The sequence below is a fragment of the Gopherus flavomarginatus genome, chromosome 3, assembly GCF_025201925.1.
Source record: "Gopherus flavomarginatus isolate rGopFla2 chromosome 3, rGopFla2.mat.asm, whole genome shotgun sequence".
NCBI lineage: Eukaryota > Metazoa > Chordata > Testudines > Testudinidae > Gopherus > Gopherus flavomarginatus.
Genome location: NC_066619.1, coordinates 61992926 through 62016340, shown reverse-complemented (window position 1 = coordinate 62016340; position 23415 = coordinate 61992926). Strand labels below are relative to the sequence as shown.

The 23415-nt window shown below is 40.9% G+C and overlaps 2 protein-coding genes across 11 annotated transcripts in view; one reads left to right on the top strand and one right to left on the bottom strand.

The window, feature by feature from the left end:
* RFESD (Rieske Fe-S domain containing) overlaps window positions 1-23415 on the bottom strand; it is a 29871-nt gene that overhangs the window by 5313 nt on the left and 1143 nt on the right. For 2 of the 10 annotated variants that reach the window (XR_007773139.1, XR_007773137.1), the window contains exons 2-6: window positions 22947-23110; window positions 22813-22847; window positions 21151-21955; window positions 17166-17330; window positions 13782-13898 (exon numbers count right to left, since the gene is read on the bottom strand). Coding sequence is in view for 4 of the 10 variants with exons in the window: in XM_050943941.1 (XP_050799898.1) it covers window positions 21686-21955; window positions 22813-22847; window positions 22947-23124 (483 nt within the window). In the remaining 6 variants the exon portion in view is untranslated. Of the gene's footprint in view, window positions 1-13781; window positions 13899-16424; window positions 17331-21150; window positions 21956-22812; window positions 22848-22946; window positions 23128-23415 lie in introns of those variants that run through there. The other 8 variants (XR_007773141.1, XM_050943942.1, XR_007773138.1 and 5 more) reach the window with 8 other exon arrangements.
* On the top strand, window positions 997-16711 carry SPATA9 (spermatogenesis associated 9). The gene is made up of 5 exons (XM_050943755.1): window positions 997-1232; window positions 1370-1458; window positions 9940-10167; window positions 10834-10929; window positions 16469-16711. Exons 1-5 carry the CDS (start codon window positions 1169-1171, stop codon window positions 16709-16711), a joined length of 720 nt encoding a protein of 239 aa, XP_050799712.1. The 5' UTR covers window positions 997-1168.

Below are 23415 nucleotides of genomic sequence, written 5' to 3'. Positions count from 1 at the left end.
CTTAGGGGAGAGCCACTTGAAACTCTGCCTTTTCCCAAATGTTTGCCAAGTCCCTAATCCCCCCTTTCCTGGGCAGATTTCTGAGACTAATTCCTCCCCCAAAAGTCCTTATACCCCTTTTCCTGGGTGGGCTTGAGAGTATACCCTCACCAATTAATCCTGGTGAACACAGATCCAAAACTCTTGGATCTTAAAACAATGAAAAATCAATCAGGTTCTTAAAAGAAGAATTTTAATTAAAGAAAAAGGTAAAAATCATCTCTGTAAAATCAGGATGAAAAATAACTTTACAGGGTAATCAGATTCAAAGAGCCCAGAGGAACCCACTCTAGCCTTAGATTCAAAGTTACAGCAAACAGAAGTAAACCTTCTAGCAAAAGGAACACTTACAGGTTGAGAAAAACAAAGATAAAACTAACACACCTTGCCTGGCTGTTACTTACAAGTTTGAAATATGAGAGAATTGTGCAGAAAGATTTGGAGAACATGGATTGATGATCAGTCCCTCTTAGTCCCAAGAGTGAACACATCCCAAAACAAAGGGCACACACACAATCCTCCCCCTGCCCAAGATTTGAAAGCATCTTGTCCCCTTATTGGTCCTTTGGGTCAGGTGTCAGCCAGGTTATCTGAGCTTCTTAACCCTTTATAGGTAAAAGGATTTTGGTGCCTCTGGCCAAAAGGGATTTTATAGTACTGTATACAGGAGGGTTGTTACCCTTCCCTTTCTAGTTATGACAACATGCAAAGGACAACAACTATTCTCTTGCTTGTTTTAAAACTTAAGGAAAGGGATGGAGACTTTCGTTTGTTTACCTTGAACTTGAAGACAAAGGAAATCAGATCTTTATTTTGTTTAACCCCAAGCCCATGGATTTAGGATACTAGAAGAGCAAGATGTAAAACAGTGTATCCTTATGCAAAACTTAGAAGAAATGTGATCATTTACATGGCAACTTGTGAAAAGTACAGATTTTTTTTTCCTGATAGGAGCATCAAGTGAGTATCTAAGAGATCCACTGTGCTGTCATAAAGGCTCCCTGCCTGGATATGGTGATGTTCATGTGGGGGAGGGGGGACATGGTGTGCTCATTTGTGATCTGAGCATCTAGCTGGATTAATCTTGTGAGGTAACTGGAGTTTAGGATTCAGGAACTCACTCTAGGACATGATGCCCATCAAACCAATCGGATGGATATGTGGGCAGGTGATCAAAAGATTTTCTGGACAAGGTATGCAATCCTGGCTATGATCCATTTTAAACCTCCAAACCTTCCTTGTCCTATCTATTTGTATATGTTACCACCACTTTGTTTAATTGATTAGGAGGTTTTGAATTGAATCTTTAATTCCTTCTTTTTTACCTCAGTTTACCTAATCCAGAGAGCAGTTATGGAGATTATAGATGAGATTAAGGATGAATTTCCAACCATAATTGGAATGCAACAGTCAAACCAGGTAAGCGTACTGAACTACTGTATTTGATTGCCATTAAATTTCTGATAAAGGAATTTCCCCTTCTTGTTCAAAATATTATGTGTTTTATCTACTATTATTTAATAAGACATGTTCTGCTGATAGTGATATTTAGTCTTTAAATAGTTATTGGAGCAGGGACTGGAACCTGGGTGTGTGCTCTAATCTCTAGGCTCTAGAGTCATGTCTCACTCTTTCTCTGGTGGGGCTTCTCCACTTTCATTTTGTGCTGGGCTCAATCTGGAAACTGACCTCTGAATTGGACATTGTAGGTGAAATAAGTGGGGGAATGGCCTGAGCTGCTTTATAGCATCAGGATTTAGATGGCTCCATGCATACCCACTGGCAGAAATCTAGGGGAATTTATCAGCAGACATGTAGGTGCCGAGGTAATTTGTGGGCAGCTGAGTGGAAGTTTTGAGAATCTTAATTTAAGAATCTTAAACTGCCTCAAGTGGCAGTTAGATGCCCAAAATCTTTGTGGATGCAGCCTCATCTATGAAATGGTGATTAAAATTTCCCTATTTCACAGAGATGCTGTGAAGGTAAAAATCCATTAAGGCTTGTGAGGTGCTCAGATTCTACTGTGATAGATCCTCAACTCCTTCTACACTTCCAATTCCACTGATACTGGCAAATCAGACCATGAAGCAGGACATCAATTCTAATTCCTCTTATAGAAATAAAATTGGGAGAAGAAGGCCTGTAAGAAGTTATTGCCTGAAATACTTAACATCTGCTTCCTCTGTTCCTGCTATCAGGAGGCAGAGCATCTCTGGCAGAAATGCTGTGACTAGGTTGACTTCTAGCATTACAAATTCATTCTCTTCTCCTTCAGTTCTGCCATCTTCCTAGCTAAACAACTCCACTTAGACAATTTAATTGAATCTCAAGTCCACAATCCCAACCACCTCTGATAAGTCCTCAAACCCTCTCGTCCTACCTGCACTTCTCTATGCACAAGTTCTTGCCAATTTCTTCCATGAGAAAATTGACAAAATACAATATGACTTTCCATCTTTTTCTACAACTCTCTCTTCCTCCTCTCTGTCACAGACACAGAAGTTTCTCATCTGTTCTCCTCCTCTAAGCCTACCTCTTGCCCCAATGATCCCATCCCATCCTGTTTGATTTCCCTCATGCCCACTCTCATTCCTTCCCTTACTCTTCTTGACCTCTTGTGTGCCTCTGGCTCAGTTGACTGGATGAGGGCAGTCTAGCGTAGTGGTCAGAGCAGGCATCCGGAACCAAGGACTAGGGTCAGAGTCAGTAGTGGGAAGCCAGGGCCCAGGATCAAACCAAGGTCAGGAACTGAAGCAAGCAGGGTAACCAGCAAGGAGGGGCTGAAGGCAGAGGCAGGCCAGAAACCAGGCTGGGTATAAGGCAGGAATAAGGTAACAGGAGCAATCACAGTGGTGGGCATGAACATTGAGCCAATGTCCCAAAAGCCAGCCTGCTGCCCCCTGCAGCCAATCAGGTGGCATAGCCAATCAGATAACTGTTGCAGGCCAAATGTATTGAGGAAGCTGCCTTGAGACTAGTTTTGCAGCAGATCCTGATTCCTGACGCTTTCCCCTCACAATGCAAGCAAGCTTTAGTCTCAGTCGACCCTTGATCCAACTTGCCTCTCCAGTTAGTGCCGCATCCTCCCTTTTCCCTTTCGCCTTTAAGCTCATTAGACAGCAAACGTAAACGGCATGTTCAGAGTCCTCACCTCCAGTTCCGTCCTAGACCGTATCCAACCAGCTTCTGTCCTTTGCACTTAACTGAAAATTGCTAATGCTCTTGAAATCTTGTCCATCCTTGCTTTCTGTGACTCTGTCCTTTCCTGATTCTCCTCCCACCTCTCTAATTGTTCTTTAGTGTGTCCTTTGGAAGATCCTCCTCATTCCCTCTCCAACTTTCTGTAGGGGATCCATGGGGCTCTGTCCTTCATCCCTTTCTTTTCTCTCTCCACACTTACCTCTTAAATCTCATTCATAAATACAAATTCAACTACCATCTCTATCCTGACGACTCACAAATCTACCTCTCTGCTCCAGGCCTGTCCCATTCTGTCTAAATTAAAACCATGGTCTGCCTCTCTGATACTGGCTAGAATCCATGAAGCAATCAGCTGAAGATCAGCATGGCTGAAACAGAGTTCTTAATCTTTTCCACTATATGTTATCTTAAATTCAGACCTGTCTTTTCGTCTTCACATCCAAGCTATATCTAAATTTTGCTGTTTCTTTCCACATAACAACTCTTAAGATTTCCTGTCCATTTATACAGCTACAACTCTTGTCCAAGGTCTCATCTCATATCTCTATTACTGCCACATCCTTCTCACTTGCCGTGACGAAGTAAATCTCTTCCTGCTCGTATCTATGCAGAATGCTGATGCAAAGATCAATTTCCTTACACATCACCTTGCTCTCTCTTTGAAACCCTCCACTAGTTCGTCTTCTCTATCAGGGCCAGCTCTAGGATTTTTGCCAGCCCAAGCAAAAAAAAAAAAAACTGTGGTGCCTCCGCCTTTTTTTTGTGCTCACCGGCCCTGTCCCAACTCAATCCCTTCCCCAAATCCCCAGCCCTGCCTCCTCCCACAGGTGTGCTGCATTTCCACCCCCCCATTGCTTCCTGGGGCCCCCCACGACCTCCTGCCCTAGCTCACCTCCGCTCTGCCTGCTCCCCCAGGTCTGCCGCTGCGCCGCTTCTCCCCCTCCCTCTCACACACAGCAAGCCTTGGAGGGAGGGGGGAGAAGCGGAGTGGCGGCATGTTTAGGGGAGCAGGCGGAGCAGAGGTGAGCTAGCGTGGTGGGGCAGAGGAAGTAACGGGGGGTAGAAGAATCACTCCCCGATCCAGCTCACCTCCACTCCACCACTTCTGCCTCCCCTGAGTGCTCCGCCACTCGGCTTCTCCTCCCTCTCAGACTTGCTGTGCGAAACAGCTGTTTCGCACGCAGCAAGCCTGGGAGGGAGGGGGGAGAAGCGAAGCAGCAGTGGCGTGCTCAGGGGAGCAGGCGGAGTGAAGGCAAGCTTGGATGGTGGGGGCACTTTTTCCCCATGCCTTGGAGTCGGCACCTATAATGGCCGGCGCCAGAATGCCGCCCTTAGAAATGTGCCGCCCCAAGCACCTGCTTGTTTTGCTGATGCCTGTGTGGCTGATAATTTTGTTCTTTACTACAGTTTCAATCAATTTTCCTGGTGCTGAAGTTAAGCTTACTGGCCTGTAAGCGCCAGGATTGCACTTGGGCCTTTTTTAAAAATCCAAGTTACGTTAGCTACCCTCCAGTTATCTTGTACAGAAGCTGATTTGAAGTGACAAGTTACATATCTTAGTTAGTTCTGCAATTTCATATTTGAGTTCCTTCAGAACTCTTGGGTGAATACCATCTGGTTCTAGTGAGTTATTTACTGTTTAATTTATCAGTTTGTTCCAAAACCTTTTCTATTGACACCTCAATCTGGAACAGTTCATCAGATTCTTCACATAAGAAGATCAGCAAAGGTGTAGAGATCTCCCCCATAGCCTCTGCAGTGAAGACTGATACAAAGAATTCATTTAGCTTCTCTGCAACAGCCCCATCTTCCTTAAGTGCTCCTTTAGCACCTCAACCATCCAGTGGCCCCTGTCAAGGTTCCTTCCCCACTCTGAACTTTAGGGTACAGATGTGGGGACCTGCATGGACACTTCTAAGCTTAATTACTAGCTTAGATCTGGTATCACTGCTACTATCCAGAATTTCAGTGTCTGGATCACTCCCTGTCCCCCTAAAACCTTCCCCTTCCTGGGTAGCCTTGAGAGACTCCTTCACCAATTCCCTGGTGAGTCCAGATCCAATCTCCTTGGATCTAAAAACAAGGAGAAATCAACCATTCCCCCTCCGTTCTCCCACCAATTCCCTGGTGAGTCCAGATCCAATCTCCTTGGATCTAAAAACAAGGAGAAATCAACCATTCCCCCTCCGTTCTCCCACCAATTCCCTGGTGAGTCCAGATCCAATCTCCTTGGATCTAAAAACAAGGAAAAATCAATCAGATATTAAGAAAAGGCTTTTAATTAAATAAAAGAAAGATAAAAGAAAACCCTCTGGAAGAGATTAGCATACCAGCTACTCTTACAGACAACAGATTCAAAACACAGAGGATGTTCCCCTGGGCACAAATTTAGTTACACAAAAAAAAATACCCAATTTGATTCTACCTCTATTTGCATAAGACAAGTTACAAAGAAATAAACATAAACCTATTTATTCCTTTCTAAAATTTACTACTCTGATAAGAGGCTGGTTCCTTGATCTTTTTCACTCCTGCTGAAACTGAAACTCTAAACAAAAGAAAAACTTCCCTCCTTCCTTTTGAAACATCTTGTTCCCCCATTGGTTCCTCTGGTCAGGTGTTAGCTAGGCTAGGTAAACTTTTTAACCCTTTATAGGTAAAAGAGGCATTAACCCTTAACCATCTGTTTATGACAGCCCCATTGACTGTTTGGCAGGCTTCCTGCTTCTGATATACTTTAAAAAATTGCAATTAGTTTTTTTGCCCTTAGCTAGTTCTTCAAAAAAAAAAGTCTTGCCCTGCCTTATATATATTATTACATTTGACAGAGTTTAAGCTTTTCCATTTTCCTCACTAGGATTTTACTTCCAATTTTTAAAGTCCCCCCCCCCCCATCCTCTTTCACTCTGCTGTTTAGCCACAGTAGTGTGGTCCTCTTACAGTTTTTTTATTATTATTTAGGGCATACATTTCATTTGAGCCTCTACTATGGTGTTTTTAAATGGTCTCCATGCAGTTTGCAGGCATTTCACACTTGTGACTATTCCTTTTAATTTCCATTTAACTAGGCTCCTAACTTTTGTGTAATTCTCCTTTTTAAAATTAAATGCTACTGTGATAGGTTTCTGTCATAAACAGATAGCTAAGGGTTAATGTCTCTTTCACCTGAAGCACTTGACCAGAGGACCAATCAGGAAACCGGATTTTTTCAACTTTGGGTGGAGGGATTTGAGTGTCTGAGTCTTTTGTCGTCTGCCTGCTTTCTCTGAGCTTTGGAGAAGTAGTTCTACTTTCTAATCTTCTGTTTCTAAGTGTAAGGACAAAGAGATCAGATAGTAAGTTCTATGGTTTCTTTTCTTTGGTATTTGCATGAATATAAGTGCTGGAGTGCTTTGATTTGTATTCTTTTGAATAAGGCTGTTTATTCAATATTCTTTTAAGCAATTGACCCTGTGTTGTATCATCTTAATACAGAGAGAACATTCGTTTGTATTTTTCTTTCTTTTTATATAAAGCTCTCTTTTAAGACCTGTTGGAGTTTTTCTTTACTTCAGGGAAATTGAGTCTGTACTCACCAGGGAATTGGTGGGAGGAAGAAGTCAAGGGGAGATCTGTGTGTTGGATTGCTAGCCAGATTTTGCATTCCCTCTGGGGGAATAGGAAAGTACTTTTTGTTTTCAGGATTGGGAACAGAGAGGGGGAGTCTCTCTGTGTAGTTTCACAGAGCTTGTGTCTGTGTATCTCTCCAGGAGCACCTGGAGGGGGGAAGGGAAAAAGGATTATTTCCCTTTGTTGTGAGACTCAAGGGATTTGGGTCTTGGGGTCCCCAGGGAAGGTTTTACAGAGGGACCAGAGTGCCCCAAAACACTCTAATTTTTTGGGTGGTGGCAGCAGGTACCAGGACCAAGCAGGTAACTAAGCTTGGAGGTTTTCATGCTAACCCCCATATTTTGGACGCTAAGGTCCAAATCTGGGACTAGGTTATTACTAGGTTATTACAGTTTCTTTGCATTACACAATGATGTTAAATTTAATTACATTATGGTTGCTATTACTGAGCGGTTCAGCTATTATAGTCACCTCTTGGACCGGATCCTGTGTTCCATTTCAATGCACATTCCTTTCTAAATGTTTTGAGAAGCTTATGTGGGTTTTTTTGTTTTTATCACATAGACAATGGTACAAAACATTTAAGGCAGATCCTCATCTGGTGTCAATCGTCATAACTCCATTGATTTCAATGGGACTACGGCAATTTACATCTGAGAATCTACCTCGCATTTTTTTTCAAGCAACATTGCATAGGATTTAGTTCAGGGGTAGGCAACTTATGGCATGGGTGCCGAAGGTGGCACGGCACGCGAGCTGATTTTCAGTGGCACTCACACTGCCCGTGTCCTGGCCAACGGTCTGGGTGCTCTGCATTTTAATTTAATTTTAAATGAAGCTTCTTAAACATTTTAAAAACCTTATTTACTTTACATACAACAATAGTTTAGTTATATATTATAGACTTATAGAAAGAGACCTTCTAAAACGTTAAAATGTATTACTGGCACACAAAACCTTAAATCAGAGTGAATAAATGAAGACTCAGCACACCAGTTCTGAAAGGTTGCTGACCCCTGCTTTAGTTACAGGACTCCCATTTAAAAAAAAAAATCAATGGAAGTTGCACCTCTGACCAATATCAGATGAAATACAGGTCACTACAGAGCATACAGAAACACATCTTTATATCTTACACATGTAAGGAACTATTTCTCTCATTTAGTGCAGTCACTGAAATTCATCATCCCCACTGAACAAAATTCAAGTGGTTAGAATTGTGGAGGGAAGACTGCTATGGAGTGCTCATACTTGGATCTTTCTCACGCAGTCACCCTGTGATCAGGCTACTATTCCAGTATATGGACAGGAAAAATGACTGATGCTACATTTTACCTAGCTACTTGGATCATTGTATCCCTCTAATTACTGATCATGTGGTCCATTATACAGCCAATTCAGAGCTCCCCTATAGAGTATGAAGGATGAGGTTCAGAGAACCCTCTACAATCTCTTTGACCACAGTACAATCACCATGGGGCTTAAGTGGTGCAAAAGGCCTTGTGCTCCCCACCCCCACATTAGGGTAAACTTCACACTAATCAATTGATTAGTGTGTTCTTTAACATTTGTTTGAATCCCTTTGGGCTGTAGGATGCAAGGTCAGATTTCTAAGTGATAACTACCAGAAAAGCACGGATGAAAGATTTTGTCAGGCTTCATGTTTTATGTTACTTGTAATAGGTTAATACGCAAAGGCTCCAATCAGAACTGGGTCCCCCTTGATCTTTAAATCAATATCTGAGGACTTCAATAACTCAGCCAGAGGTTATAGGCCTATTACAGAAGTGGGTGGGTGAGCTTATGTGGCCTGAAAAGTGCAGGAAGCCCAACTAAAAGGGATGATCCCTTCTGGTCTTAAAGTCTGTGAATCTATGTTAAGTGCTATATAAATACAGATGGCTTTTCCCTGAAGAGCTTAAAATCTAAAAAGTCACTTACAGGCTAGCATATAAGCAAAGTATTATCAATGCGATAATAGGAACCTCTTGGTAGTTTAATATGTCAGCTGTATATGCTGACAGCCCCTCAACCTGCAATGTGTACTATTAGCTTGCCAGTTTTTAGTAAGTGTCCTGGAAGAAGTGGAGGAAAAGGAGGGATTTGAAGGGGAGAGTAGTGTCTTTATTTGTCAGCTCAGGAATGACATTCCATGCGTAAGTGGCATCATGGAAGAAAGAAGTGTGTGTGTGGGAGAAGTGCGCTCAGTCAAGGCTGGCATTGTCAGAGCAGAGAAGCAAGGGAAAATGCGTTCAGAGATGAGCAGATGAGTAGAACTTATTTTAAAATGTATACAAATAGAGGCATGTTCTATTTCTATATCTTAAGCATTTCTACTATGCCCATCATTGTATTACCAGGTGGCAATGTTGTAATTAAAATCCATTGGTAAATCACCAACAATAAACCATTAAACTCTTTCGGCTCATATCAATTGTAGTCTCAATTTAACCTAATACAACCACTATTAGGCCCTTTATGTTCTGAGCTGATACTCTCTCAGCTAGCACACCTGCATCTCCCAAATTTATATTTTTAGATTTGCTTTTGATGCTGAGTCTCCTATGGATGTTGGAGTCAGCACCTCCCAAGGAAGTAAAGTACTTTTCAAATTCAGATGATAGCTGCACTTTCCTGCTTGCTGAGCCACTGTAGGGCTGGGAATACTGCAAAGGCCATACATTTATTACAGGAGAAGGGTAGTCTTGTGCCTACAGGCCAAACAGGAACTACAAAAGCTTTTTCTTCTAGATGCTAACTGTGCTACATAAATGTATGTTTTCCAAGACACTAAGTGTAAAATATTCTGGTACTTTCTATATGAACATGGGGCAAGATTATCTCTTCCTATGTGTTTATATAGCGTCTTGGATATTGTCACAATTCAAGTCATTATGTGCTCATTATTATTTGTAGAGTTAGATGAAGAATAACTAACTGAGCTTTTAATAAAATAGCTTGTATCTCTGCATAGCTTCGGTATCAAAGGATTATTTTTGGAATGGCCTTTCACTCTCCATAAAGTCAGGATATTCAAAGATTCATTTTAGAACCATATGCCATATCGTTTCTCAAACACTTCCCTTTCAGGAAATTGTTCCCATTCGACAAGCATCCAGATCAGTTGTGGCAAGTGCATTCTCTTCATCTCCTGGAGTAAGAGTTATTAATGGGCTAAACAGAATATCAACATCTTCAAAATCTGTTGCCAAAGCCTTGCAGCCAAAAATTGTACAAAATTTTGCAGAGTTAAATACTCTGTCTCATCGTCTTCTGAAAAATGTAAACATACCAAAGCAGCCTCTCTATAAAAATCAGGTATGGGAGCATTCATTCAAATATTAATTATTTAGGAGATATTCTGACATTCTTTACCTGCAATGTATATCAGGTTTTCAAACTATTTTCAGTTAGAAGTTCTATTCCACTGTTCATTCAAGTTAGTGTGTTTAAAACTGGAAACTTTACCATCTTGATCTCATTTTTTCCCCCCTCTATTACACAGTAATTCATACGGGTACAAATCCTGAAACCATTGGTTAACTCATTCAGTTAACAAGCTCGCTGGGCCAAAACATAGGTATTTTGCCTGAATGAGGACTGACTATACAGACACGTGCTCTGATTGCACCCAATATCTGTAAGTGGAGAAGACCTTATGTACGTAGTTCTCCTCCTTCCACATGGAGAGAGAGCTTAGCCAGCTCTGCAGTAGCATTAACTCTCCTCCTCCACTGCTACTTTCTCCTATAACCCACAGAAGGCCTGCTGAGTCAGAATAGACAGGCTGGTAGAAGGGCTGTAATAGATGCTTGTGATTCCTCTATGTTCTGGTGACCCACACAGATGACAAAAATAATGTAAATATAGACATTTCAAAAGTGGATATAGATATAGGGAACTGCTCTTAAAATTTTATTCTGTTGAGCAGCATTGATATTATGGCAGCAAAAAACCTGTTTTTAAAAAGGATTTTTCCTTCAGAGTAGAACATTTTCCCTGTTTGATGTGATCTCCTATCCAGCAAAGACTGCTCTCACCAGCATAATGTGTGCTTCCTACGCAGCACTAATTTACGTGGTAAGTATAAGCGTCTTAGTTCTGCACCTGATTCTGCCACCCTTACCCACAGTGCGTAGTGCCATACTCCATATGTGAAACCACTTGGACTATGTGCAGCATAAGGTACTACAAATTGGGTAAAGGGGACAGTATCAGGCATTTTTTGATCAATTCAGTTTCTTAATATTCATGCTATAGTAATGTACCCATCAGAATAAGGTTTAAATGTTGTAATCAACAATGAGCATTTCAGTTTTCCCTCTGTTCTTTTCAAACAGGTAGCCGCATGACAGGCGGAATGAAATGGTTATTTTACTCAAGTTGCATTTGAGTGTATCATGTACATGTTTAGGCAGCTTTGCAAACCTGGTCACAAACCAAGACATAAAAATCTACTCCTCTGTCCTCTATGTTGATGATGGAAAAACTAATGATATTTACTCACTTATTTAAAAACACAAATTAAAAGAATCCATAAAACCACCAACTACTTACCCTGGATAAATGGGACACTATTATTTTTCAATGCTGCATTAAATTGTGTGTCATGAATTTGTGGCTAATGATTTTCTGATTCTTTACTCGGGATTATTTGCCCCCCCGACCCATCCCCTCTAACCTGTCTCATAGACTTTAAGGTTGGAAGGTTCCATCATGATCATCTAGTATGACCTCCGGCACATCACAGGCCACAGAACCTCACTCACGCACTCCTGTCACAACCTCTGAGTTACTAAGCTACTCAAATTTTAATTTCAAGACTTTGAATTACACAGAACCCATAATTAACTCTGGTTAAAATCAGCAAATAACCCATGTTCCATGCTGCAGAGGAAGGTGAAAACCCCCCAGAGTCTGCGATGTTTGGTTTGGGAACTGTGACAATCAGTTAGACCCTGAGTATATGGGCAAGACCCACCAGCCAGACACCTAGGAAAGAATGTAACGCATAACTCCTAGTCCTTCCCATTTAGTGTCTCATCTCCAGCCATTTAAGATATTTGGTAATACCAGTCACAGATGGACATATGGCATGGTATACAATCTCATCATACCATCCCCTCCATAAATTTATCTAGCTCAGTCTTGAAGCAAATTAGGTGTTTTGCCATCACTACTCCCCTTGGACGGCTGTTCCAGAATTTCACTTCTCTCACAGTTAGAAACCTTTGTCTAATTTCAAGCCTAAACTTGTGCCCATGTTGGCCCCTAAATAACTTCTCTCTCTCTGGTGTTTATCCCTTTGATGTATTTATAGAGCACCCTCAGCCTTTGTTTGTTTTTTTAGGCTAAACAAACCAAGCTCCTTAAGTCTCCTCTCATAAGGTTGGTTCTCTATTTCCATCTTACTGGAGTCCTTCTCTGCACCTGTTCCCGTTTGAATTCATTGTTTTTAAATGTGGGAAACCAGAACTGCACACAGTATTCCAGATGAGGTCTCACCAGTGCCTGTATAATGGCAATAACACTTCCTTACCTCTACTGCAAATACCTCACCTGATTCATCCTAGGATTGTATTAGCCTTTTTCACAGCCACATCACATTGGCAGCTCATAGTCATCCTGTGATTGACCAATATAACCACGCCTTTCTCCTGCTGTTTCTCCTAACCGATAAGGCCCCAATTTATAACAAAAGTTCTTGTTAGTTTGTAAGTGCATGAACTGCTTCTTCCCTACTCAACTCCTTCTCCCAATCCTATTCTTTCCCTAATAAGCCCCAGTCTCCACTCCATAGACTTCTCATCCTATTATTCTTGCCCACTCAGTCCTAGTCACCACTTCCAGGCTCCCCATCCAAATCTTTCCTCAACTACTTGCCCAATCAGTCCCAGCTCCCAACAACCAACCTGACTCCTGTGTCTCATCTCCTCACTCACGGTCTCAGATCCCTGCCTCCTCCTTTGATCTATCTTCCCCCTCATTTTCTCCTCGACTCCCTGTGCCTTCCCAGGTTCTTCATCCAATCTCAGTTCTCTATGTTCAATGAGGATTGAATCTTGGTGATTTTAGCTGCTAAACTCTGTCATCTCTTCTAAGCATGGGTGAATGGGGATTTTTCAAGATTTCTAACTTGACCATATGTGATAGATTTGATAGATACATCCCTGACACAAAGCCAATGCCTGCCAAATTCAAAGTCCCTGCTCCAAAGCCTGGGGGCTCTAGAACTTCTCAAAGAAAGTGACCAAAATTTTTATTAAATGGCAAAATATTTCCCCCTACTCTAGTTCTCAGAAATGACTGAACTATTTTGGATTAAATTTAGAAACAAAAAAAAAATCCAGGCACCTGGCATGGAAAACACCAGCCCTAACAATTAAAATTTGGCAAAAATATAAGCAGCTGAAAACAGGGTCGTATAATGGCAAGTTTCAACCTATTGACACCACCCACCTACAATGATTATATCAACTTAATATATTTTTCCCCTGTATCTGTTTGTGTCTTGAGATTGTTAACGCTTCAGGGCATGGATCACATCTTTTCTAGGTGTGTATAGCATCCAACACAATGGGGACCCAATCCCAATCAGGGTCTTTGGGTACTACTAGATTAAAAAAAAGTTTAGAAAATATTTATAAACAAAATTAACCCACTCCAGGCATCCTAAGATATCCAGACTGGTGGTTATTTGCACATTGTAGGGAGCAGAGGCACTATTCTACTTCACATAAAACCTGATTTGTGTGAAGTGCTGAGTGCTAACACCCACTTCCAGCAATGGGATCTAAGAACATCCAGCTCTTTGCAAGAGACATTCAGCATGTTACAGCATAGCTCCCTACTTGACTCATTACAGGCTCCATCCTATCCTGCAAGGAACTGAGTGCTCTCGTTCTCATTTAATTCTATGGGACTCAAGGTACCTTGGGAACTGGCAGGATTGGGTTTGCACATCCAAATATGTTGCTAGATGTTCTGTTCCAGGACCTGTTCAGTTTCTTATTGCTTAATTATAATCAATTGCCTATATGTTTAGAAGCCTGAAAAATAAAAAGCAGGTATCAGAAAGATGAATTATTTGTCTAGTACAATGGTTCCCAAACTGAGGTTTGCAAAATGTTACAGGGGGTTCTCTGGAAAAAAAATCCCTAATGATGGACAGAGCTGTCCCTAGGGACCCTGGGCAGCACAGGACCAGCAGCCCGGAGCCCCTGGACTTCCAAGAAACAGATCAAAGCAAGCATGTCTATCACACTGAGGAGATTTAAGCTTCAAGACTCCTTATAAGAAATGGAAAGGGAGGTGGATATTTTTTGCTGTTTTTAAAATATTATGAAGAACGAGTTTTAAGCTTTGTTGTAACGTGCGTTGTTTGCCTGGACTGCTCAAGACCTGAGTGCCTGTGTAGGAGGAACTCTTTGAGTTGGCTTCTTAGATGTAAAACAGCATGAAGGTATTTGATACTCCTTGATGAAACATAGGAGTCCTGTCTTATAACAGGCTTATTCAAAGTGATACAAGCTATGAAAGTGAGAACTTGGAAAAGTGTTGCCATTTTCATAATGTAAAAAAATACTGTATTGATCAATAATAATGAATAATAAATAGTGTGTAATGTCATAAAAACCAATTTTATATTTCCAAGATCACTGCTTTTATAATTTATACACAGGTAAAGGCGAAAATCCCTGGAAATATTCATTTTTAGGAGGGGGTTTATGAGACTTGACATTTTAGTGAAAGGAGGTAACAGGTTGTTAAAGTTTGGGAACCACCGATCTAATAGAAGTTTCATAATGTATCTTTCAGTATTTTTCCAGCTCTTGTGGCTACAATCTCATTAGTATTTTCTAGTGTTCTATACTATAGGTCTGTCAGCAATATTATCTTAAATCAGGAAATAAAACATTGTCTTATTTTGTGACAAATATATAAAGTTGGAATATTTTTGAGTACATATTGCTCAACTTTCAAAGGCCCAAATGTAGGACAAAAACAATGTTTGAACACAAATTAATTAGACTGCTGTGGCTTCCTTCCTTTTCTGTAAGAACACCTCACTCTATAACCTCACTGTAGAGTTCATTTCTGATGCAAATTTCAGCAATAGACATGAGAGAACACCAAATGTGTGGAAGTAACTAACAGTGAGACTCCAGTGACATCCCTCAGTCAGGTACATTTGAGCTGATAAGATGTAAAATCGGTCACCAAAAATGTTTGATTTCTTGCCGTTTGATAAGCTTTTGGGGCCAAACTTGCTGACACGTAAGTCAGTGGAGGGTGAAACTTACTGATTTCAGTGGGAGCAGGAGCAGACCTTTAATAGAGGAACTGGTTGCAAGTAAAAATGAGGAGTTCTGGTGGCACCTTAGAGATTAATAAATTTATTTGGGCATATAACCCACTTCATCAGATGTGTGGAGTGAAAAATACAGTAGGTAGGTATAAATATACAGCACATGAAAAAATGGGAGTTGCCTTACCACATGGGGGGTCAGTGCTAACGAGGCCAATTCAATCAGCTTGGATGTAGCCCATTCCCAACAGTTGACAGGAAGGGGTGAATATCACAAGGGAAATTACGTTTTGTAGTGACCTAGCCACTCCCGGTCTTAATTCAGGCCTACTTTGATGGTGTTAAGTTTGCAAATTAATTCCAGCTCTGCAGTTTCTCACTAAAGTCTGTTTTGCTGAAGAATGGCCACTTTTAAGTCTTATTGAGCGTCCAGGAAGACTGAAGTGCTCTCCTACTGGTTTTCGAATGTTACAATTCTTGATGTCTGATTTGCGTCCATTTATTCTTTTGCATAGAGGCTGTCTGGCTTGGCCAATGTACATGGCATACATCACATTGGTAGATGTGCAGATGAGCCCCTGATGGTGTTGCTGATATGGTTAGGTCCTATGATGGTGTCCCTTGAATAGATATGTGGACAGTTGGCAATGAAATTTGTTGCAGGGATTGGTTCCTGGGTTAGTGTTTGTTGTGTGGGGGTAGTTGCTGGTGAATATTTGCTTTAGATTGGGGGGACTGTCTGTAAGCAAAGTCTGGCCTGTCTCCCAAGGTCTGAAAGTGAGGGATCGTTCTCCAGGATAGGTTGCAGATCCTTGATGATGCGCTGGAAAGGTTTCAGTTGTTGTTAGTATTTATAGTAATACATTCTATTGGATAAATGTATAATAGTAATTGTTTAAATGTTTGATAGACATAATGGCATTGACCCTACTATCAAATTCATTTAGCTACAACTGTACAAGGTGTGCGGCTACTGTGTTGATGTATAAAAGCTTGATCCGATGTATAAAAGCTTAATCCTATGAAGTGCTAAACACAGTAGCCCTGATCCAAAAAGCACTTATGCCTCTACTTAATTTTAAGCACATATGTAGTCTTACTGACTTTGCTGGGACTATTCATATGCTTAACCGTATTGGACTGTGGCCAGAGTGGTCAGCACCTCGAAGCACTGAGGCCTTTATTACTAAGATATTGGTATGTATTAAACTTCAAAATAAAGGGTACTTATGTTACTGTCTGTATATTTGAAATAAACAACTCCAAGTTATGGTTTTCTTCAACTAAACTCTATATCTTTATTGTATGTAGGCAGTCTCTATTAACACAGTATTAGGGAAAATAAAATACATTGTTCAAGAAGAAAAGACCTCAAGAGAAAACGCTAAGAATGAGGAAGAAAAAGATGTAATCTCCAAATATGAAGATTTAGCAAGTTACGCTGTACCCTCTCCAGAGAAGCAAGTATTTTCTGAATTTCCTGTTGAAGATTCAACTAAGAGCACCATTCACATCCTACATTCTGCATTGGATCAAGATAAGTTCCACTACTAAGTACTGTAAGCTCAAACAGGCTTGTGAGCTCTGTTAGTGCACTGAATGTTTAAACAAAGACACTTAACATATACAGAATTTACATTCTCTATTTGTTAATAAAATAATTAGTACAAATAGCTTAATGTCTTCAATGTTCCTTAGTTAGATTTTTCTTTCAATAGCCATGTCCCTCAGAACAGTTGTGGCTGAGGGCCTTACTATGAATATTTTTAGTGCCATGTTCTATAGCATTTAAATTTCCTAGTGACACAAACTTTTGTCCCCCTCCAGTTATGAATTCCACAAACTGGCTTCAGAGAAAAGAAAAACAAGTTTAACTACAAAGGATATAATCACTTAAAATCTAAGATTGCAAATCTAAGGGATCAAAGCAGATTACCCAGCAAAGAAAACAAAAATGCAATATAAGCTTACGATACCAAAAACCTGGTTACAAGTAGTAGTTTCTCACCCTAAATATTGTTTTGGGCAGAATGCAGAGGTTCTTGAAGGCAAGCTGCTCTTGCATGCAGCTTGAAACGCCAGGCATTTTTCAAAGGCCAGACATCTTCCCAGACTGGGTTCAGTCCTCCCTGCACACACTTCCTTTGTTTTATAGATGTTTCCTGCAGTCATCCTGGGTGGGGATTCAGTGAAGAATGAATGCTGATTAAGTCACTCCCCAGCCTTAAATAGGTTTTACATATGGCATGAATCCTTTGTTTTCCAGTGTGGTTCCTACTGCCACCACCACCCTCACTGGAAAAATACTGGTATTCTATCATGGAGAACAGTACCAGGTGACAATCACATGACCCTGCATTATTAAAGCTATGAGTCAGAGGTGGTTTGTAGCAGCCCAGTAAATCATAACCTTTTCAATGATCTCACATGCCTTATCTTGCAAGAAACATAGTTATGCTATAATCATATAACAATATTTCTGTGAAGAATATGGGATGTAGTGTCATACCATCCTTCACCAGGTTCAACTATACCACTAAAACACAGATGGCTCAGTGCTCTGATTAGAACAGCACCTGGATGAATAGTTGTTTGAAGCAGAAGCTGAGCAAGATAAAGAATATGTTGGTGGGCAGAGAAAAGCACTATGAAGAATTTCCAGAAACAGTGCAAATACCTTCCTTTGACTGAAGGTATACGTTCCTAATTGGTGAAGTCAATCTGTAGTTTATGAATGTTCCTGGATTTCTCAATGATGCTAAGCTTTTGCATAACACAAAACATTGTCTGTTACAGCTATCCCCCTACTCCATTTTGTTTCTTACAGCTGTCCCCCTACTCCATTTTGTTTTTGTTCTCCTCCTGTGGCCGCCCTTCCCTGGCTGTTAAGTTGTTTACCAGGGCCATTGCCCTTCTCAAAGGGAAGGCCCCTTAAGTTGTTTACCAAGAGCCATTGCCCTTCTCAAAGGGATGGCCACTTGTGCTGCATGCTAAGTGGGACCACTGCCCTGTCCAAGGGTTAGTCCTGTTATCACCTTGTTGAACTTGGGCTTGGTGTAGGGCAGGCAATGTCCAGAGCTGCAAGACCTATTGTGTTTTTAAGATCCTGGGCATGAGTCATCGGCCTCATGTGCTTTTGAGTCACCTATTGCACAGGACTCTGCCCAGGCATGTCTCTGTGCTCACCTGCAGTTTTTCCCTGTGCCTCCTCCCCTGTGACAGAGGGAGCCTATCAGGATCACTGGCGGGAAACTGCCTAAGTTTGCCTTTAAAAACAGACATTTTTGAAACAAACATCAGAAAGGTTCCTGATCAGCCAGGGGTTTTGGGGGGTCCTTTCTCCGCTCTCGTTTTATTTTTGAGCGTACCCCTGGTTTTTAAACCCCCCCCCCACGAAGAACGAATTGCTGCCTGAGAGATCTCCTGATTATCAAGACCGTACCGAGCCCTCCTTGCTTCTTCTGTTGTTACTGCTGCTTCTGCCTTTGCTGCTGCCTTGGGGACTGGTAAGAATCCCTCTGTAAAACTTTCCATACTTTTATTTTATTACTTTAGCTGCTGGCTCTGTTTCCCTAGCACACAGACTCAAGCTAAACCTTGGTCTGTGTCTTAAAACCTCTCAAACTCCGCGGGGCTTTGCTGCTAAAAATAAGCTTGTGCAGCTGCTAAGCTCTGCTCCGCTCCCTGCTTTCAGCTGTATCCACTGCTGCAGCCACCATCCCTTGGCTTCCTTGGGGGCTGCCTTGGGAGCTGTATCCTGGGCACATACCACTCTGCCCTCTGTAACTTCCCCATGGCATAAGGTGCACCGTAGGTTTTGCTTTTTAGTTTAATAAGTCATAGTTTGCTAAGATTGTAGAGCTTGTAAGTTTCACCTGCCTTGTTATAGTTTGCTGTTCTGTTGCTCTGTATAGTTGCTTGTTATAGTTTGCTTAGAATTGTGATATTTGTTGTTTTGCCTAGTCGTTGATTAAGATAGATTTTAAAAAAGCCATTGCCTGGTTGTATTCTGTACCTGTTTTATTACTTTGTATAAGCTGCTTGTAATTTATATAAGTTTGATTAAGTCAGAGGATAGATAAGTTTTTACTGCTTGAATTCGTCTTCCCGCTGTCCCTATCTCTCCCTGAACTTTCCCGTGTCTGTTTTTCCCCGGCTCCAATCTCCCCCTCTATGTACTTCTCCATGTCTCCCTGTGGAAACCCCTTGCTGCTCCCCCCACCCCCGTGTAACTTCCCAAACCCTTTGCCGCTTCTTTCCCTTTTTTTTGGGGTGTCCCTCTAGCCCTTCTTTACACCTCTCTGCTGCCTCTCCTTGTATCCCCTGTGTTCGTGCCCCCGCTCCTCCGCTGCCCCTCCCCTACTGAAGATCACCATCACACTGCTCCGTTTGTCTTCACCCCGCTGCTCCGCAACTTCCCTGAAGTGGTCTCCACTGCTGCAGCCTGTTTCTTCCCTCAACCATCTCCCCCATTCTCCACGTGCCTTCCCATCGCTTACACGTTCAGCGCCCTCCTCTCGTACTGCTCCCAGACTCCCCTTAAGTGCGCTCCAGCTGCTCTTGTCTCCCGTACCTCCAGCCCGCAGGCTCCTGAAGACTGCTACTCTGGGCTTCAGAGTCTCTCGCTGCTTGCAGCTGCACTCTCCTCTTGTCAGATACCACTACTCACTCACTCCCTCCCCTCCCCCCTCCCGCTTCTTGACCCAGCTTTTAGGTACACTCTTGGTATCACAGCCTCACAAATTAAGTCAGTAATTTTCTACATTGCATAATTTTACTTATCACCCATATTGTATTATTGCACTGTGACTCACATTTTACTTGTGGTTATAACACCCTATTAGTTGCCTCCATTTTTCTAATATACTTTGTATACCATTTTTATATAGAAGCTACCATTTTATTTTGCATTCCACACTGTATCTAGAGTTGTTCCTATATAAAGTTGAGTTGCTTATTGACTGTACTGTATCCCATTGTGCTGAACCCCACTTACTGTACCCCACTGTTAAAACTCCCTACACTGTTCAATAAGAACCCTCCCCTTATCATTGTCTATTGTAAACACCTTATACACCCCATCCCATCGCATTTCATTGTTAAATTCCCACCATTTCCTTTTTTCTTTAATAAAGAAATTAATTGGCACCCCACCTGTGTGGTAATTGCTCCCCAAGATCCCATATACCTGCAGGCAGGGACAAACATGAGTAATGCTTTCTACTTGATCCAGTTGACTATGAGATTCTGTACCATCCTGGTAGACAGACAATGACCTGCCCTCAGTTTTTCACACCTTCACCAGCAATTATCTGGACCACCATAATGCAATATACCTGGGCCTGAAGCCTTCAATGCCTAGGAAACTCCAACTAGTACCAAACTTTACAGCACATCTCAATAACACTGGCTACCATAAGCACATCAGCCCTGTGCTCCACTCTCTACACTAGCTTCACCCAGAATATTGAACCAAGTTCAAGGTCTTGGTCCTTATCTTGAATGGCCTGACCCCAAAGTATCTGAAAAATCACCTTAAGCTGTGGGATAAGCACTGTGCTGGACAACTCTGGCCCTCAGGCATAATGGGACTTTCTACCATATGAGTAAAGCTCATCTGTCAAAGAGGCACAGCTTTCTCAGGGACTAGTCTGAGACTGTGGAATGAACTGCTCCAGTGCCTCTATCACAAACTGCCACTTTCTGATCCAAGTACTAGGTACACACTTCTCTGAACTGCCTTGTCCAAGATACCTTCTGATAAGTGTTTACATTTTTAAAATCCTACATGCCCACCCAATTTTCCTCCAGAGGAAAGGATGACAGAATTCACATGTGATAGACATTTGTCATGTTGGTTAACTGACTATTGTAATGTCACTGAGACACTACCGTGATGGAGATACAAGTACTTATTTAGAACAGAACTGAGGTAATTGCACACACAAAAGTGACCATGCAAAAGGACATTACAACACACAAGTGCTTTGTACCTCATTTTATGAAACTCTGGTCCTGTGTGTTAGGATAAAATAACAGCTTTTTCTCCTGACCTGCAAATAACATTAAAAAAAATCTCCCAATTACATTATGTAGTTTAGAACTATAATAATTTCAACGTATTAAAAAAATTGTCCCTCAATGGATAGTTAACATTTCAAGATGGTTTTTATAAACTAATTAAATGCATTATATTCCTCCTCCTAAAGATTAAAAGATTTTAACTCTAGTAATGGAAGATTTAACACTTCAAACTAGGGTAATGTACATACATTAAACTTGTATTTTATTAAAGGCAAATATAAAACTGCACTGGCACAATGTTAATTCATTCCAGAGAGGGTCTTGAACTTGTTTATGATCTTACTCATTTCTATATTACTTAATGCTTTAATAAGATTAACACTGGTATTTCTTTATATTAATATCTAGGAAAAAATTTGCATGTTCTGTGATACTGATAATGCCTTTTACACAGACACTGGTATTTTGCATTATGGCCACTGATTTTGAAGTTCAGGATGTACATTATTTTTTCATATCAGAACTTCCAGTCTTTTTGTATTTATCAGCATAGTAATCAGAGTCACAGCTGATAGATAAGTCCGAAGGAGTCACATAAACACTTCCATTGTCTATAGTAACCTTGTGAGTTCTTTGCTTTATTCCTTTTGATCGCCATTTTGGTGTTGCTGATGGTTCTGTAGGGTTTATTGCTTGATATAAGCCTTCTCCTGTTGCCAAAGTAATTTTATACTTGTGCCAAGGGCAAATAATGCAGGGCTGTCCATTGATATCCTGGGAAAAAAATTAAGACAACCCACTGAAATCTTACTCTTCCCTATGAAAAATCTCTACACCAACACATAGCTTTGTGGCCTAGTTGTAATACCCTGTACTGCCGTGTTAAGAACAGCAGGTTCTGTTTTTAAAACTAGCGACTGGAATACCAAATCAGATTACTGATCCAGGTAGTGTAGCCTGGTTCTATTCACCCACGAAAGCTCATGCTCCAAAACGTCTGTTAGTCTATAAGGTGCCACAGGATTCTTTGCTGCTTTTACTGGTTCCAACAGTGGCCAAGATCCTAAGATTCAGAGGAAAACCCATAATTCCCCTAACTGGCAATACTTTATCATAATGGGATGTGTATGTGTATAGATGACAGAGATTCTTTCTGACTCCAGATAATAAATATCCATTTTTATTTTCAACAGTATGACTGGAGATGTTTTTACTTACTCACATTTTGACAGACACCACATCTCTTTATGATGTGGAAACACAAAGCATGCTGTCAGTGTTTTATAAAGTAAGTATCTAGTAAGTGCCAAATAATAAATGATATTAAACTATTTGTTTCAAAAGTACCTGAACTTGGCCTCCTGTCCCTCAAGCCACCAGGGAGTTGGGGGCATTGTGGAAATTGAAAAAGTAAGGACTGTTGAAGAGAGTGGTCCATTAAAGAGAGAGAGGGCCAATTTTTGCTTTCAGCTACACCAGTTTAAATCCAAAGTAACCCCATTGATTTCAGTAGAGTTATTGCAGTGTTACTAAGAACATTATTTAGCCCAAAGTGAGACAGTAATGTAAAATTGGGATTAAAATGTAAAAAGATTTTGAGTAATTGTGTTATTTTTAGAATGTTTACATACCTCTATCTGTCCAAGATGTAAAGGACCTCCTGCATCTGAAACATAGTGGAATATGGAACTAGAGTCAAAACTCACACTAGCTTACTTTAAAATTGTTACATAAACACCAAGATGATGAGTGCAAACAATCTTACGGTAACAGCGACGGTCCATGGCATAAAATTTCCCTTCATGGTAGAAAACGACAACTTCTCTGTCATGGACACTGGCTGTTATTCTTTGGGACTGTTTTATGTCTTCTTCTTTACCAACATATATAGGAGAATCAGCCTTCACTTTATCAGGTGTTTCAACTGAGCTGTGCAATTCCATGTCCTTTAGTTAAAAGTATTAAAAAGCCACTTTATAAAACAATTAAAGCTTAGGGTTTCTACACAAGGACACTTTATAAATGACTTGGTATCCAAAGATACTATTTAACTAAAATATCATACGCAAAAGTTTTGGTGAAAATATATCTATATTAATAAAACATTCCTGCTTAATAACAATGATAACCAGTCTGTTCATTTCTAGACTTAAATCTTGGGTAACAGCAACACTACAGTTAGGGGCAAAATAAGACTTAGATTCTAAACCTCTTTTCATTCATTTATGCCAATC